This window comes from Chelonia mydas, chromosome 8, assembly GCF_015237465.2.
Source record: "Chelonia mydas isolate rCheMyd1 chromosome 8, rCheMyd1.pri.v2, whole genome shotgun sequence".
Taxonomy (NCBI): domain Eukaryota; kingdom Metazoa; phylum Chordata; order Testudines; family Cheloniidae; genus Chelonia; species Chelonia mydas.
The window spans coordinates 60,115,895-60,133,927 of NC_057854.1; the positions used below are offsets into that span (position 1 = coordinate 60,115,895).

The 18,033-nt window shown below is 38.8% G+C and overlaps 1 protein-coding gene across 2 annotated transcripts in view; it reads left to right on the plus strand.

The window, feature by feature from the left end:
• Positions 1-18,033, plus strand: part of CDC73 (cell division cycle 73) — a 163,360-nt gene that overhangs the window by 119,560 nt on the left and 25,767 nt on the right. For both annotated transcript variants that reach the window (XR_006292582.1, XM_037907849.2), the window contains exons 11-13: positions 5,889-5,946; positions 10,468-10,503; positions 10,708-10,795. Coding sequence is in view for 1 of the 2 variants with exons in the window: in XM_037907849.2 (XP_037763777.1) it covers positions 5,889-5,946; positions 10,468-10,503; positions 10,708-10,795 (182 nt within the window). In the remaining variant the exon portion in view is untranslated. The remainder of the gene's footprint in view (positions 1-5,888; positions 5,947-10,467; positions 10,504-10,707; positions 10,796-18,033) is intronic.

The following is an 18,033-nucleotide window of genomic DNA, read 5'->3' on the forward strand; positions in this document are numbered from 1 at the left end:
TCAATAGGTGTGATCATTGCTACTTCTTGTGATGCTTACTATATCAACTAAATTTTCCAAGTTAGTGCCTCTCCCCTCCCCCGGAAAACTGTAGTATTACGGTATGTATCTGTAGTGATTGTTGACATCTAAACTGAACTCCAGCCAATGAACATTAGAATCTTTACCTTTACTTGCAAACAACAACTGAAATGTGCGCGGTCCTGCCCCTTTCCCTGTTTGTGGTGAGTTTCCCCGCCTGTCACGCGGGAGACTGGGATTCGATTCCCCGACGGAGAGCGCAATACCTTTGTGGGGGAGGGATAGCTCAGTGGTTTGAGCATTGGCCTGCTAAACCCAGGGTTGTGAGTTCAATCCTTGAGGGGGCCATTTAGGGATCTGGGGCAAAAATTGGGGATTGGTCCTGCTTTGAGCTGGGGGTTGGACTAGATGACCTCCTGAGGTCCCTTCCAACCCTGATATTCTATTATTCTATTCTATTTATTCTCTACTTAAAATCAGCAACTTTTCTTTTTCAGGGCAGCAAAATTATCATGCGTATGACTTTTGTGCCAGTATGTATTTTTCTCCAACTTGATGATACATTTGTCTCATTGCAGGAAATTTTAAAAAAGTAGCGCTGAAATCTCGTACTCGTTAAACAGATATTAATAATTGTTCCTCCTACTACATGCTTTGCATAGTTTTTAATGTGAGGGTCAGAAAGATTAAATCATCAGTAATCTTAAAGGAAAAGAGGTGGAATGAAGCAATTTTGAAGTAAGATGTCTTTTATAGGAGTAGGGGAGCAGCTGTGTTAGTCTGTATCTGCAAAAAGAAAAGGTGCCACAAGTACTCCTTTTCTTTTTATAGGAGTATGTATCAGTTGTCAACAATTCATTAGCTGTTTTTACTGAAAAGTTGGAATGCTTGGTGTGGTGGATCTTTGTAAGCTGTCTAAAGTAAATTTCATCCACTGTCTTCCTGTCGTTGATCCCATACTCTGAGGAGAGTCTCAGTTGCTTCTTGTTCAGTCTTATTCCTTCATTGTTTTGAATAATAGACAATTTCACAAAATGTTCTTGGCTTTTTCTGTTACTCGATGGGAAAAGTGCTTCTTTTCCTCTCCTAGCCATGTATTTTTGTACTACTTCATGCATGAATCTTCAGCTTGCTGATGGCTTTTTGAATCGTGGTTGAACTCCTCTTTGTGCTTCTCTTCTCTCCTTCATTACAATCCTTACTTTGACCTTAATTCTTTATTCTTCATTTCTCTGAAGAGTCCAGATATTTTTTCTGTCCCAGATGCTGGTCACCTTTGTATATTATCCATTCATTTAAATAGAATTGTTGAAATTATTTGCTACAGCACAACTAATCAGATATCTTGACACTTCACAGTTTTAAATGCTTCCATTTGCTAGTTATTTGGTGCTGTTTATATTTTTCCTTTGACTTCAGGTGTGAATCACTGATCATTGGTTTGCTCTACAATAAAGATGAAAAATCAGGGAAAAACATATGCCCCTTGGAAATCATAATATCCTCAGGATAGTTTTGTATACATGTTATTCTGGCATTGTATGTATATTCTATTGAAGAAAAAAACCACACGTACATATAAACTACAAAAAATGTATTACAGAACAAAAGTTTGCCATTATAATTCATAATGCCAAGATCACAAAACTAAGATAATCAGATGTACAATTCTTCTTAGTGCCAATTTCTGTGTGCTACCCATCAGAAAACAGATGCTATGAGACAGCATGCTGTTCAGAACAACAGTTTATCATAAAAATTCTTTTTTAGCCTTTGAAGAAGGTGCGTAATGTTCTACAGTAAATATGAATTAGCTGTGTCCTTTCAAAATGTGCCATATGGTTTTAACATTAAGTACAAGTGATTTATCCAGGGTAGCTTGGAGAGGGATTTTTAGGAGCTGGCCTTGTGCTAGTTCTCAGCACTGCCTTGCAAGCCTGACTGTTAGATTCCTAATCTCCCTTCTCCACCCTGTATAGCTGGCAGGTGCTGTTATTGCTCTCAGGCCTTGGGATTGAGTGTGCCCTCTCTCTAGTGACTCCTATGACTGATTTAAGGAGTGGGTTTATTGAAGAGTTCCATCCTGTCTAACCTAGCTAGAAGTATGACAACTACAGCATAATGTTTGTGTAGTGGGGATTTGCTCAGGGCTCGTAGAACACGGTGTGAAATTGGGATGTCAGAGAATGGAGCTGTGTGGTTAGCAATGCTTCATTGCCTCCTTAACCAATGCTAATACTAGAAGAGTATTTGTTGGGCTTTTTTCACTTAACTACTCTGCTGATGTAGCAACACAGGGGAGACATTTCTCCCCTCGGACGTTTTCTCCCATCTCTCACTGACTTTAATATCCAACCACAATGCATAAAAACATGTCTCGTCCCTTGAAAATGCCAGCCAAAGGAAGTTAGGTAACCAAATCTCACTGAATGGGAATTGGGAGTCTAACTCCCTTTCCCTCCTTTTCCATTAGCTGGAAGCTTCTGCTAAAATGACTAGCAGTGAACATAGTTGGCAATGTTAGTATTTGTTAGGCTTCAGAGTTAACACACATTTGAGATGAATGGGAGTAGTTTACTACACTTAGTTCCTTTTTTTTCCTGTATATTTGTCTGGAAGTACTCAAGTTGTTAAGCATATCGCAGGGACAAAGAATGTAGTATGCCTTGCCCAGTCCTGTGGGTGGAAGTCTAGTGATTTTCCTCAAAAACTTAGTCACAAAATGCTGAAACTCTGCTCTCATGGTAGAATGTGTCTGGAGGTTTGCAGACTTCTTCTTCAACTTGGCATGTCACATCTGCATTCCTGTACTCTTTCCTCTCCCACCTTGCACTACTTCTATTGCCATGTTTTAGCGGGTGGGTCATAAGAGCTGTGTGTTCTTGTGCACAAACAGATGACTTTTCCAGGTTGGTTAGCTGGTATTTTAACGTTTTCCCATTAATAATTAAATTAATTTATTATATTAATATGATAGGGGGAAACAAGGCAACGATTTGAGGAAGGGCTATGTGGTATAAATATGACTGACTTTACTCTCTGAAAATCAAACAGTATGGACTTCTGTACAAAGTCTGAGAGAGAATAGTGCTCAGGTATGATCAAAAACTCTGTTTAAAACTGAGTAGCTATGGCTTTATCTGTGTTTGTGAGCTTTTGTCTTTATCTGTGGGTGCTTGCTATGATTCTCCCCCCACACCCCCATCCATGTGTTCCAGGAAATTTACTAATTTGGGATTTTTTTCCCATTAAGTTTATGGGAGGCAATATGAAGGGTGTTATTCAAAATATACAATTAAAACCCCTTTGTGGCAACATTGACTTTCCTGTAAAATGGACTGGGGAAATCTTCTTCTCACTTTCTCAGGAAACAAAAGAGGGGTGTTGAGTCTCACATTCCAGCTGTTCTTTAGTTGCAAGGGATCTCTCTAAGGTAGCCATCCTTTGCTCTTGCCAGCTTGGCTTGCTGCTTTGCCCTTAGAGTGCAATGCTTGGACTTGTATCAATTTCTGTGAAGTTGACTAGTTACTCTGAAAGGACAGTAGCAAAAAATAGCTTGTCCAGAGCAGAGATGCAGCATGTCTTGCAAAAATTATTTTTAAAGTTAATGTAGCAGCCAGCATAGACCATGGTATTTTAACCAACCGAAAACAGCACAAAGAAATTCAGCATTAATCCTTTTCTTCTAAGAAGGAAGTTAAATCCTTGCATCAAGATCAGCAGCAGAGAAGTTGCTTTAGAAGTTGGAGAAGCTGACTGTATACTAAGATGAGTCCAACCCATATGTAATTAATCAGGCATTTTCTTTTGAACTTCAGTGGAGAGATGTCTGACTGAATTTGAGCCTTTTAGAAAGTTGACAACTGATGCATCCTTGTGCTCATATCACACAGTTTTGTAGATCAAGATTGGGGTTTAACTTCCATTGGAGAAACGTTAAGATTTAGAGGGTTTGTGTGACTTTAAAAGTGTCATTGATCTTGTAGCTCCTTCAGTCTCAGTCTACTGATGAATTTTCTTAGTTACAGAGCACAGTGTTACTTGTTTACATATCCATGTGGGAATCATGTGATGACGTCCCTTTCATACAGCTCTTTTGAAAATCATTCCCCATGTAGGGTTGCTGAGCACTTCATAACAATGGTATTTTGCAGTTCAGTGTTTGGAATGTCTCAGTGATTTCCAGATCAAGTGTATGCTCAGTTTACATATCAAAAAATGTTTATTCAGTCAGATCTGTAAACTTAAGCTAGTCCTTTTTGCATTTGTGCATTATCTAAGGATTTTATATCCAATATCTGTTCACAGGAATGAGAACAGAATTTGTCCTTCCATTTGAAGCAACTCTGTTGATTCAGAGCCAATTACAATTGGCTCACTCTTGGCTAATGTGTTGGCTCTGCAGAGCGAACAGGAGTAAAGAGTGGCGGTACAGATTTGTTTTTCTATGTTAAAGTAAACAGATAAGACAGGGAAGACACATGCTCAGATGCATTGAGCAAGAAGGTACAGTTTTTATATACGGACTTTTCGGAACAGAAATGCCTTTCAAAATCCTGGCCATAACATTCCAGTCCAGAGCATCTCATGAGTAGATTTAGAGAATAATACCAGTTTTGGTTTTTGATGTGGACAGTCATCCACTTTCATTCACATATTATATCTTGTCCAAGTGATCATATGTAAAAGGAGAAGCACTGTTTCCTAGTGGATAGAGCAGTGCCCTGCACTGGGACTCAGGAGACCTGGGTTCTATTTCTGGCTCTGCTTCTAGACCAAGGTTTTCCAGCTGTCAAGTTTCCTTCCCCACTCTGAACTCTAGGGTACAGATGTGGGAACCTGCATGAAAACCCCCTAAGCTTATTTTTACCAGCTTAGGTTAAAACTTCCCCAAGGTACAAACCATTTTACCTTTTGCCCTTGGACTTTATTGCTGCCACCACCAAGCGTCTAACAAATATATAACTGGGAAAGAGCCCGCTTGGAAACGTCTTTCCCCCCAAAATCCTCCCCAAACCCTACACCCCCTTTCCTGGGGAAGGCTTGTTAAAAATTTGCATACGTGAACACAGACCCAAACCCTTGGATCTTAAGAACAATGAAAAAGCAATCGGGTTCTTAAAAGAAGAATTTTAATAGAAGAAAAAAAAAGTAAACACCTCTGTAAAATCAGGATGGTAAATACATTACAGGGTAATCAGATTCAAAAGACAGAGAATCCCTCTAGGCAAAACCTTAAGATACAAAAAGACACAAAACCAGGAATATACATTCCATTCAGCACAGCTTATTTTATCAGCCATTGAAACAAAACAGAATCTAACGCATATCCAGCTAGATTACTTACTAAGTTCTAAGACTCCATTCCTTTCCTGTTCCCTGCAAAAGCATCACACAGATAGAAAGAACCTTTGTTTCTCTCGCTGCCCCTCCAGCTTTGAAAGTATCTTGTCTCCTCATTTGTCATTTTGGTCAGGTGCCAGCGAGGTTATCCTAGCTTCTTAACCCTTTACAGGTGAAAGAGTTTTTCCTCTGGCCAGGAGGGATTTTAAAGGTGTTTACCCTTCCCTTTATATTTGACACCAGCAGACAAGTCACTTCACCTCTCCGCTTCAGTTGCCCTATCTAATGACACTGACCTCCCTTGGATAGACCATTAACGTGCAAAGAGGCTTTATTTTTAATTTTCAGACTTTTTAAGTCCAAAACAGTGGTTGAGAAGAGTTTTCTGCATATTTAGTTGTTGGTAGAATGTTATGTCCTAAACATCATTAAAAAGCTGTTTTACATTTAACTAAAAGGAAATCTGAAGAAGAGAAAAGCCATTCATGTAAATGTTAACTCTTCTTTTTTTTTTCTTTTTAAAGGAAGGTGCTTCTGCCAGGAAAACTCAAACCCCAGCAGCACAGCCTGTGCCAAGACCAGGTAAACAGAATTACTTTATTTGTGTATTATCTAGAATGAAAGCATTTTGAGTTAGGACAAGATTGTAGCTAAAATCCTTATACATTTTGTTAAGATATGTATTGGAAATATATAGCCACTGTGTATTAATTAACATATTATCGTTGCAGTGGTCCAAGGTCTGGGATTAGCTATGCTCACCCTGAACTAGTACAGAAATAGCACTGCTAGGTTGATGGACTAGTGGCAGTTTTACAGTCTGACTTCTTGTGAACTACCATAGCTAGAATCAAATACCATATACTCTTGGAATGCTTTGAAATCCAACTTTGGCACACCATAAAACTTTTATTTCTAGACCTAGCAATTCAGGAGCTACTGGTGCCCAAAACGTAAGGTATTTGTGTGGGGTGGGGGTGGTATTTTGAGTTGAATTCAACAGCTGATTTCTTATGAACCACTGAAGCAAAAAACCCCTATGCTTTATACTGTCTGAAAATATTTAATACCAGCATTGAAATGGTGTGTAGTATTAAATTTCTATTCTGTAGTTCTTGAGACTGGCAGCTAAAATGTTGAAATCAAGCAGTCATTCTATTTACCACTACTTCCATGACAAAGTTTCAATATGACTACACCTGTTAGAGCTAGGAAAAATCTGGTAACTGGTACAAATGCGTTCAGTGACAGTATAGTTCTTCCAAGCACTTTCTTGGCCCAGTGATAAGGGTGGGCAGAAATGCCATCCTGGCATGATTTATTTCTTAGTCATGCATTGGGCACTCCTATTAATTTTCAAGAACCGTTCCACAAATTCCCTTTCTTGTTGTTCACTAAGCATCCAAAAATGTGATAGGTGCTATCCAGATATTATTAGTATTAGTAGAATTAGTGTTACGGTAGTTCTTGGAACCCCAGCTAAGAATACCTTTGAATACCTTACAATATTGGTGGCTTACATGCTAAGACAGCTTTTGTATTTTGGGAGACCAGAGGAATTGATGGGAGAGGAGTAAGAGCACAGGAAAATGTGAGAGTGGGAGACAGTGGGTTTGAGAGAAAAATCAGGGATATGAGGGGGATGAAAGGGACAGATTCAGGGAGTGGAGGTATAGTGGAAGGGTGTTGACTAAAATCGAAAACTGGTGTAGTGGGGCAGGAGCAAAAACTCTTACTAGAATTGTGGACCACAAAATCCCCCCCCTCCCCCCCCCCAAAAATCATTACTGATGGGATCATAACACACAACATATTGTGCATCAAAATCATAGAATCATAAAAATGTAGGGCTGGAAGGGACCTTGAAAGATCATCTAGAACATCTCCCCATTTTGAGGCAAGATTAAGTATATCTAGAAGCCATTTAACAATCCCAACCCAAACAGTACAGTGTCTCAGACTAATATTGGCCCCCACTATACTGAAACCCATACTACTCCTGGAGGAATTCTGCGCCTCTGCGCAATGCAGAATTTTGTAGAAATTAACGAGCGTGCAGAATTTCCTTTCCCCAACAGAAATGGGCTGCAGTGCTGCTAGCCACCGCTAGGGGTCCTGGCAGAGCCCAGCTCACACATAGAAGACACTGCTCAGGGGAGGAGGAGGGAGCTAGAGGGTTCCTGGCAGCTGTAGTTCCCAGCATGCCCTGAGGGAAGGAGGGGGCAGTGTGCAGGAAACTTCATGCAACCCTGGGACCAAGCATCAGGATGTTTCTCCCTCTGGATCCTTGGACTTGGGTGGGGGCTGAGCGGGTCCCATGGTGGAGGTTTGGGGGCTGGTGGGGGGTAGCTGGGCTCTGGTGAGGGGAAAGGGGCAGGGAAACAGGAACTGCGTTGTCATAGGGGTTTCCTTAACTCTCTGCTCCTGGGGGAATCAGACATACTTGACATGTATCTTGAAATACATTACCAAAATAATTGAAACTGGTATGATTATGTAGTAGTATTTTGACAAATAACATTTGCAGAATTTTAAAATATTGTGCACAGAATTTTTAATTGTTTTGGTGCAGAATGCCCCCAGGAACACCAGACTTATTTTCTCTTCTCCCCTTTAATTTTGTAATCTGTGATATTCCCTAGTGCCTTAGCATAATGTGGTAGTCATTGATTTGCTCATGTTAAGTACACACATTGAGAAAAGTGGACTGTTACAACTGGTAAATTTTGAAAGATTGGGGGAAATTTGTTTACAGGACTTGGTCAGGTGTAGATACTGTGAAGATGTTTGCCAAGGCCATATTGTTTTGGGAAGTGTTATGCAAGAATTTTTTTTCATAGCTTTGTCAAATTTAGTGATGCTCTTTTAAGCTTTTCACAAAGCAGTAAATAGTGGTGTTGCTAAAGCAAAATGTAAAACTACTGCTTTGTGTGGCCTGGGTAGATCACCAGATGTGGATATATACCTTGTTAATTCCTTGGGATCTTTTTAGTGAAAGTAATGCTTAAAGATTTGCTTTTGTAAAATAGTTTTGCCATGAAAGTCTATTAAGTATTGAATACTATTCTAAATTGTTTTTAGATTGTGCTGTGTTATTGTGATTCCTTTTGTTCTTTTTTTATCTTCCCAGTTGTTTCAGTGCTAGAAAGGTCACCCTGTCTGTCATATTTATCTGACTAGGGCTGTTGAGAATATGAATGTATTTGGAACTGACAAACAAGGATATGAAAAGGGTAGAAATAGCAAGAGCAGAAATGCAAATGGATAAACCACTGTCATCAACATGGCCACAGTGCTAGATGAAATTTCACACGTGTTAAATGGCAGACCTGTTTATTTGTATATTAAAAAAGGTTATGTTGGTGTTGCCCCCTAGTTAGCCTTCTGTATATTGTAAGGTGCAAAGAGAATTAAGAACAGAGGTATTAAGGACCTGGAGCAAGTATGTCTCTTGGATTTCTGCTCCAAAATGGATTCATATCATACCCATTCTGGGACACTTTGTTTCCTCATCTTTTAAAATATTAGACTAATAGCAGAGCAGGAGAATGTTGTCCTTTTATAGCATAGGAATGTTTGCTCGGTCCATCAAATGAAAGTATTTTGTCACACTTGAGCTAGAGACCTATCATTTCAGATTTTTTTGGTTAAATTTTAGAATTTTTTATAGTATTTTTTATTGTATAGAATAGTTTATTTAACATTAAAACCAGGTCGACAAATAGCTTCATGCCTTCCAGAAAGAAACAATATTTATTTGGGATTATTTTAACCTTTAAAGTGGCTTTTTTTTAATAATTAATGAAGTTACTAAACCATTGCAGACCTTATAGTTAAAAGTGGCGTGACCAATTATTTCCATGGTTTTGACAGTGTCAGGTAGAGATAATTTAAACTATGGTCCCTATCTTGTGACAGTAGGTGTGTGTGTGTGTGGTGCATACTTAAGTACCACGGCTAGGTTCTGAAACAGTTGGTCATAAATAAGCATGAATCGGTGTGTTACAACACTGGAAATCAATTAAAGAAATTTGTTGTGCTTAGTACCAGTTGTGACTTGAAGGTATTTCTCTAATTTCTAAACTAGGCTAAACCCTTATGATAAGAATTCTCATCCTCAGCAGCAAGTTTGTTTGGAGTCCTGAAAATGTTGTGGACTCTTCACGGAAAAGTAATCTATGAGAGTACTAATCAACAGCAAGCAACCTATTCATTCGTAGTACCAAGGCCAGCACTGTTTTATCTTGACCTGAGCTGGCATAATTGGAAGAGATGGCCAAAGAAAACTAATGTATTAGAAGAGAGCTCATTACCGTAAAACTTTCATAGTGGGTCTCTGTCTGATTTTACCAGGTTGTTTAAAGTGAGCCATGGCAGCATGCATTTTCTATCCATGAAATAACTCCACGCTTGAACTGGAATATCTCCCACGTGAGCAGGTCACTGAACTTGGAAGCCTGAAAACAAAACTTTGAAAAGAAGAGAAAACCCTGTGTCCAAGCTTACGGAATATGTTCCCCATCTGTTGAAGGGATTTCTACCATAACGCATTTGTTAAATTTTCTTGATGATTTCTGGCCAGCTTTTCAGCCTGAGGGCTGCTATGCCTATCTGCCGTGCTTTATTGTACCTGACATCTGAGGAGCTCACCCAGTCCAGATTGTTGGGGACACGAAACGTGCCCTGACAATCAAATTTGGCAATTGTGAACTCTGTATTAAAGGGCAACCAAGTTTTCATACTGCTATTTGTTACCACTGCCACCAGTAAAAAGATGAGGCTCTGTGAAGATTATTTCTTCATGCATAGATCCTCAACTCAGTCCCACATCATACACAATGAAATGCAACTTTCTGCCATTGAAAATCCTTAGTAGTGTGTGGTGTTCTGTTGATATGAGATGGGGAGGGGCAAGAGAAAAGTGTATGGATTAGTTCCAGTAAACTTTTTGACCTAGGTAGATTTAACTATGTTTCAGGATTATTTTATTAATACCAAAGATGTTTATCCTCCAAATACCAATAGCTAGATTGTTCACCTTTGTTCACCTTGGTAGATAGTTACTCCTATGTCAGTCAGTCACTAATATTTTCTGTTTTACAGTTTCCCAAGCAAGACCACCTCCAAACCAGAAAAAAGGTGAGTTACCTATAGCTATGAGTCCCTTTTATAAAGGCAAACCTTCATGTAAATATACTCTTTTTTTTATCCTGAATTGAGAATGATAAAGACGGAGTGGATTTTGATATTCTTTCGCAATTTTGTGCTGTAAGGCAAGTGATAAAATTTTGTAATTACATTTTGTTAAAATTATATTTGCCTTTTTTTATTCTCTCTCTACAGGATCTCGAACGCCCATAATCATTATTCCAGCAGCTACAACTTCTTTAATAACTATGCTTAATGCAAAAGACCTTCTACAGGATTTAAAGTAAGTAGCTGACTAAAATATGCCTTATAAAAGAGTGTCTTCAGATATAAAGATATAGCCAGAGTAGTAATTATTCAAGAAGCAGTATCTATTATCTCCTGACAACTGAATTTTAATTTTACAGTCCAAATTGTAAAGAAAGCATAGGCGTCCTTGAATGGTAGGTAAAAGTATTAGTATGAATGTTGTTTGCAAGAATGATGACCTCTGAACCAACTAAATACATTGAATGGAAGGAAGTGTTAATTTCTAAAGGCAGACTTTTTCACTCCTCTGGTTTTTAAATGGTAAATTTTACCCATTCTCTAAATCATTGCTAAATGGGGAATGAGTTGTAATTCACACAAAGAATGGGTGAGTTCATGTGTTACTAAAAAATAGAAGTAAAGCAAGAATTTGAAATATTTATAGCAAAGTAAATTAGCACATAGAAATACTGTTGAACTAATAAATTCTCCCATCATTTTCATACCGTGCGAACCATGATGCTATAATATTATGATAGCTGTTTCTTATAGAAGCACATCCGACTGACAGTCTAAAATCAAACTCAGCATAGCTGAACCAACTGCTATTCCAGTGTAACTAACTACCCTTCTGGTTAAAAAAGTAATAGATCAGTAGATCATAATGTGCAAAGTTGCATATGTCTCACCAGCCATTACTTCTGTGGGTCTAAAAGTAGTAGTAATTTTTGCTTAGAAATGTATTCCCATAAATTAGCTTGATGGCAACTACTAAAAAAATTAAACGGACATTTCTTTCCCCGCTATTAACACTTCATTAGTGGAGCCCTTTATAAATTATATGCTGTGTTCTTTAAAAGTGATTTTTTTTCCTTGCTGAGACATGGCAAGTTGTTGCCCTCAGAGGCTACATTTGAGGCTATATTGTGCACTTTGAGGTGTCTGAACCCCAAATGTACCCAGTCACGGCTCACCAAAGAAAACCAAACATGAACTCGTTTATGAACTAATTAGTTTATGAACTGAAGTAGTTGGCATTGAAGGTGCAGTATGAGCATGTGCTCATTGCAGTGAACCTACAGAAATTCTTGTGAAGTGTTGCAGCAACCAGTAGAAATATTCTGTGGATTTTCTGAGCCTAGAACCTGGACTAAAGGCTTGTATTGTACTGGTAAAACTATTTTGGTTAGAGAGAGTGATTTTTAATGGAAAAAAGTTATACCAGTACAGTCTTTAGTCTGGATCCAGTTATACTGGTATAAAGTCTTATATAGTCTTATATAGTGTATGGAAATAGCTATATCAGTATGAAGCACTTTTATGCAGGAATAACTGTGTACACACTGGGGCAGTTGTACCACCTTAACTGTACCAGTATAGTTAAAATGATTTAACTTTTCTGAGTAAACTAGCCCTAAGAGTAATCTGAACACTGTAACACAAATAATCTGCTTTCTACAGAAGTAAAGGAAGAGAAGGTTAATGGGAGAGGTTAAACACAGGTTAAGGGCTTGGCTACACTTGCGAGTTAGAGCGCATTAAAGCAGCCCCAGGTGCCCTTGCTCACTAACCGTCCACGCTGGCAAGGCACGTAGAGCACTCTGACTCCACGGCTAGAGTGCTCCTGGTGCTCCACCTCAGCGAGAAGATTAATGCTTGTTGCGCCTTGGCTGAAACGCCTGGGTCTCAGTGTGAACGAGGTGTTGCATTACTGCGCTGTGATCAGCCTCTGGAAACATCCCATAATCCCCTTAACTCAAGTGGCCACTATTCTCATTGTTTTGACCTCGCTGTAGGAATGTGGATATGCCCTTTGAAAGCTCCATTTCTGACAGCCGGCATGCTTATCTGCTCCGAGACAAAGCAACCATTACTGTGGAATGCTGTCTGAGAGAGAGGCGGGGGGGGGGGGGAAGGGGAGGGTCTGCTGCTGTCTGAACTTACAAGACAGCATGCTGACATGCTCTCAGCACCCCCAAAAACCCACTCTCTCTCCCCCCACATAGACACGAGACACTCCCTGTCACACTCCACCCCACCCCTCCCATTTGAAAAGCACGTTGCAGCCACTTGCATGCTGGGATAGAGCATTGCAAGAGCTGCTAATGTGGCCACGGCAGTGTGCTTGTAGCTGTTAGTGTGGACAGATTGCAGCGCTTTCCCTATTGCACTCTATGAAGGCTGGTTTAACTAAAAGCGCTCTACATCTGCAAGTGTAGCCATGCCCTTAGTGTGTGTAAAAGGGACAAAAAAAAAAAAAAAGATTGAGGGAGAAGGCAAATTCTATAAACTGGAAGTGGAAGAAAAGGATTCAAGAAAACAGTTTAATTTGCTGTGACTGTCAGAGCCCCTTTTCAGCTAATTTGATACTACTTTCAGCTTTCCAAGCTATTGCCCTTCTACTGGCCATCAAAGACTGTAAAATGAAACATTGGCTGCACATTAATACTTTGTAAACTTCAAAAAACGTCTGTAAATCATACTCCTATTTTTTCTAACTTTAAACAGTAACCAAACTAATTTGCCTTAATTACAGTAAATGTAGTTGGACTACTTGTGGCACCTTAGAGATTAACACCTTTATTTGAGCGTAAGCTTTCGTGGGCTACAGCCCACTTCATCGGATGCATAGAATGGAACATATAGTAAGATGTATTGTTGGACGTTATCATACAAACTGTGAGAGGTTAATTAGTTAAGATGAGCTATTATCAGCAGGAGAAAAAAAACTTTTGCAGTGATAATCAAGAGGGCCCATTTAGACAGTTGACAAGAAGGTGTGAGGATACTTAACACGGGGAAGTAGATTCAATATGTGTAATGATCCAGCCGTTCCTAGTCTCTATTCAAACCCAAGTTAATGGTATCTAGTTTGCATATTAATTCAAACTCAGCAGTTTCTCATTGGAGTCTGTTTTTGAAGCTTTTCTGTTGCAAAATTGCCACCGTTAAATCTGTTACTGAGTGGACAGAGTTGAAGTGTTCTCCTACCGGTTTTTGAATGTTATGATTCCTGATGTCAGATTTGTGTTCATTTATTCTTTTGCGTAGAGACTGTCCGTTTTGGCCAATATACATGGCAGAAGGGCATTGCTGGCAGATGATGGCATATATCACATTGGTAGATGTGCAGGTGAACGAGCCCCTGATGGCGTGGCTAATGTGATTAGATCCTATGATGGTATCACTTCAATAAATATGTGGCAGAGTTGGCATCGGGCTTTGTTGCAAGGATAGGTTCCTGGGTTAGTGTTTTTGTTGTGTGGTGTGCTGTTGCTGGTGAGTGTTTGCTTCAGGTTGGGGGGCTGTCTGTAAGCGAGGGCTGGTCTGTCTCCCAAGATCTGTGAGAGTGGGGGATCATTTTTCAGGATAGGTTGTAGATCTTCGATGATGCGCTGGAGATGTTTTAGTTGGGGGCTGAAGGTGACAGGTAGTGGCGTTCTGTTATTTTCTTTGTTGGGTCTTTGCTGTAGTAGGTGACTTCTGGGTACTCTTCTGGCTCTGTCAATCTGTTTTTTCACTTCAGCAGGTGGGTATTTATACTACTCTAGAATGTAAAGCTGTACACAGCATGAATCTAATGGCAGTATCTGATTCATTTACATACTGACTTTTGGTTTATAAGAATGTGGAAGAGAAAATGGTTTATAGGGACATGGAGAGGAAGTTGCATACACATAAATTCTGTGCGTTTTTTTTATTCTTCCCATTAGCGATCCCTCTTCTTCTGCTTGCACCATCATCCCCACTTCTTTAGGCAGCATAGTTACATTGATTCAGGGTGGTAATACAGGCTCCCTGACAAGGTTCCACAAATAACCCTACTTTTGCAGTTCCTGTCTGTGTAATATTTCTGAGACATCTCTATTTATAAAAACAACGTTGGTTTTAAGGGTATTGGTCTGTATTTAATACCTTTAACTATAAACTAACCTTTATATCTGGGAAAATAATCTTCATTTACATAACTCTATCTTTCTTTTGTCTTCACAGTTTTTTATGGCATTTTAATGTTCTCTTCTAAATCCAGTGCCAAGTCAGAATTGCTGTCATCACCCATAGTAACTGTGTCTGTCACAATTGAATTTTGTAGATGACCAGCTGTAGCAAAAGTGGGATACACTTGCTTCCTTTGCATATATTTTAATACAATGACTTAATCAGAACACTACTTTCACACAGCACAATACTTTAATTTACTGGTCAACGACTACTTAAAATGCTGCTCTAGTTAATAGTTTAATCAGCCTCTCCTCCCACATAATGCTTGTGAATCATAGTAACTCTTCTAAAGGTGATTATGTTGAGTGTTAATAGACTTTAGTGTTGCTTGGGGAGTTTAGTTCCATAGTTGTCGCTTGTTTTCTGGGGAGCATGTACGTCGCTAGCCAAGGTTTTCCTTTTAACTTAATCTTTTAGCTGATAGCATGTATAGTTACACTAAGTTATCAAGTCAAGCAGTGTCAACCAGTGTTGTTGGTTGTTTTGCATAAACAAATGGAAAATGGGAAGGGTAACATAATTACAAAAGTAATTACAAACAAGAAGGCTGTTACTGGTGCAAATACTTGATTAATTTTCAAGAAATCTGTTTGGACACACTTATCAGAGCTGTAACTGTTCATGAGGGACACGTGGAGACACATGTTGTATCCACCTGTTAGCAATGCTTAATTTTTATTCTTTGCAGAGAGCATGTCTCTTTAGAAGAAATAATAAAGGACACCTGCTTATTTATAAGTGCCAAGTATTTTTTTTTTTTTCAATCTGCTACCCATAAATATTACCCTTGGCAGCTTTCTAACCCATTTTTTTTTGTGTGTGTTGAGAACTGCTAATGCTAAAGCATGTTTGGAGGCCACATTTTGCCACAGAATATATAGAACAGAAATGAAACTAAAATTGTATTTGCAAGATGGAAATTAAAGACCATAGTGTAACCATTATGTTAATTTTTGATGCTAACACTGATATAATTCACTAAAAAATGTTTAGTTGCCATCATATAATTTTAGCATTGCACTTTGAAGTACAAAATTTGGACTAGAGTGTAATAGCTGCCAAGGAAGGGAAAGAGGGCGACTATGTTAGAACGGGGGATTGACTATGCACAGCATCAACTCTAGAAGGAGTAATAATATATGAAGGTATAAAGGGTATATATGCCCAACATGTAGACTTCTGAAGATTCATAACTGGCCTCTTGTCTATCAGTCTCTGGGATTCTGTGATGAGAAACCTCATAATCCACAAATAGCAGTAGTCTCCACTCCATTTCAATCTGTGTTAAAGTCCTAGTGTAAGCAAAGCCTTTGAAGTGATTACTAGTTACAGTGGAACTGTACTAATTCACACTAGTGAACGAGAGAGATTGTGGCTTATCAAACTTTACAAATCTGCTGTTAAGTGAACAAGTTGCAAGAAAGTCCCAGGGATAATGCATTATAAAATGTCCTTCGCTCACTTACTTTGTCAAGTTTAGTTTAGTTTTATTTGACACTTTGTAGACTAGTAAATGTGTTGTGGTGTGTTTTATAAAAGTACAGTCATGATAATATGAGACCTAAAAGTGCCAGGCTTTTGTAAGAACATGAGTGGCATTGGCAATTGAAGTAAGAATTAATGAAGCTGTATTCATTTTAGCCTCTTATTCATAAAAGTTTGTGTATAAAACACAGTGCTTACTTATGTGACAGCTTTGTGTGCCAATTTTTGGAGTGTTGGATTCTGAATAGATATGAAGAGTTAACTTTCTTGATTAGATTTACAAAAAAAACTAGGAGGAAAAACTGAAAACTCATAAAGGGGACTATTAATGGTCAATTTTTAAAACCTGTTTACAGTAATATTGTAGCTGTTTCTCTCAGATTATTAGAGAGACAAGATGTCTCTCACCTTGTGTGTCTGAACTTTAAAACAGTTAGACTTTTAATACGTTGGATGGCCAAACATAAGTTTGTCAATTGCAAGCTGTAGTCAACTGTGCTTACAACTGTATATTTGTAGATAATCCCTAAAAGGACCCAGGGCATTATCCAGTGTTCAGATTTTTTTTAAAAGTTTGTAAGCACAGGAATGTTTGGCTAGGCCTTTCCTATTTGGTCATCATACAGATGGATCCTGTCCAAGTCTTTATTTTAGAACTAATTTTAGTTTTACTTCTTGTACTTAAAGCTGAATCATTTAAACTTATAATAAAATGGAGTTAAAATTGAGCTTGTATATGTAAAATATGCATCATTTTTGTGTGTAGTCTGCATACTAAAACAACCTTCCTTGGAAGTCTTCTCAGATGCCAACATTCCATTTGCAGACAGAAGCATCTGCAGTTTACTTTTTAAAACTGTAGGAAACGATAGAATTCATAACATCGTGCATTTCAGCAGTTTGGTAGTTTACTGTTCCAGTTTCTACCCACGTACAGTGTACCAAAAATGGTTGATTAGAAGAGGACTGTCCTGACAATATTTTTTTTAAAGTAAAAAGTATGAAAGCATTCCAGACCCCTCACTAGCTAGTAACTTAATATTTTCCTGTGGTTTTCTCTTTGGTGAATATATATCATTCTTTGCCTCGTCCTGCTCTTATTTTGTTCTATTTAGGTTCTTATACTGCACCTACTACTGTAGTGAGCTGAGGTCCTAGTCATACTAAAACAATAAATATGGAATTGATTATCAAAATTGGGGACGCATCAGCCCAGCAATACTTGCGTGCAAAAACAGAAGAAGATACATTTCCGCTTACAATAATTTGTACATGCAGGTTTGGTGCACTTGCTCACTCATATTATCAAGTCTAGTGTAGTTTTATTTGACATTTTGTAGGCTAGTAAATGTATTATGGTGTATTTTATAAAAGTACAGTCATGATAATATGAGACCTAATCATAGCTGCCTGCTTTTGAGTCTTTTCAAAGTGGGATGAAAATGCCAGGTTTTTGAGAGAATGCAACTTGCATTCTCCAATAATCAGTTTTCAGGCCCACTCCAAAATAGGTTTCTGTGGCCCTGTGCATACTTTGTTTTGGAAATCAGTCCTGTAGGGGAAGAGTGCGCCAGCCCTTTTGGGTGCCTAAGGAAAGGCAAGAGTGCCAGGATCCCAAAGCCTCTGCTGTTGCCCTTACCTTCAGTGAAGAAGGTGAGGACAAGAGGGTGGGGCCATCACAGTCTTTACTGTTCCCTCTTCCTTATCTTCCATTCATCTAGCATTGGAAGCGGCTGTTGGAGTAGCCTCCGAGATCTCTTCCACTTGGTTCCCTAAGAACTCAGT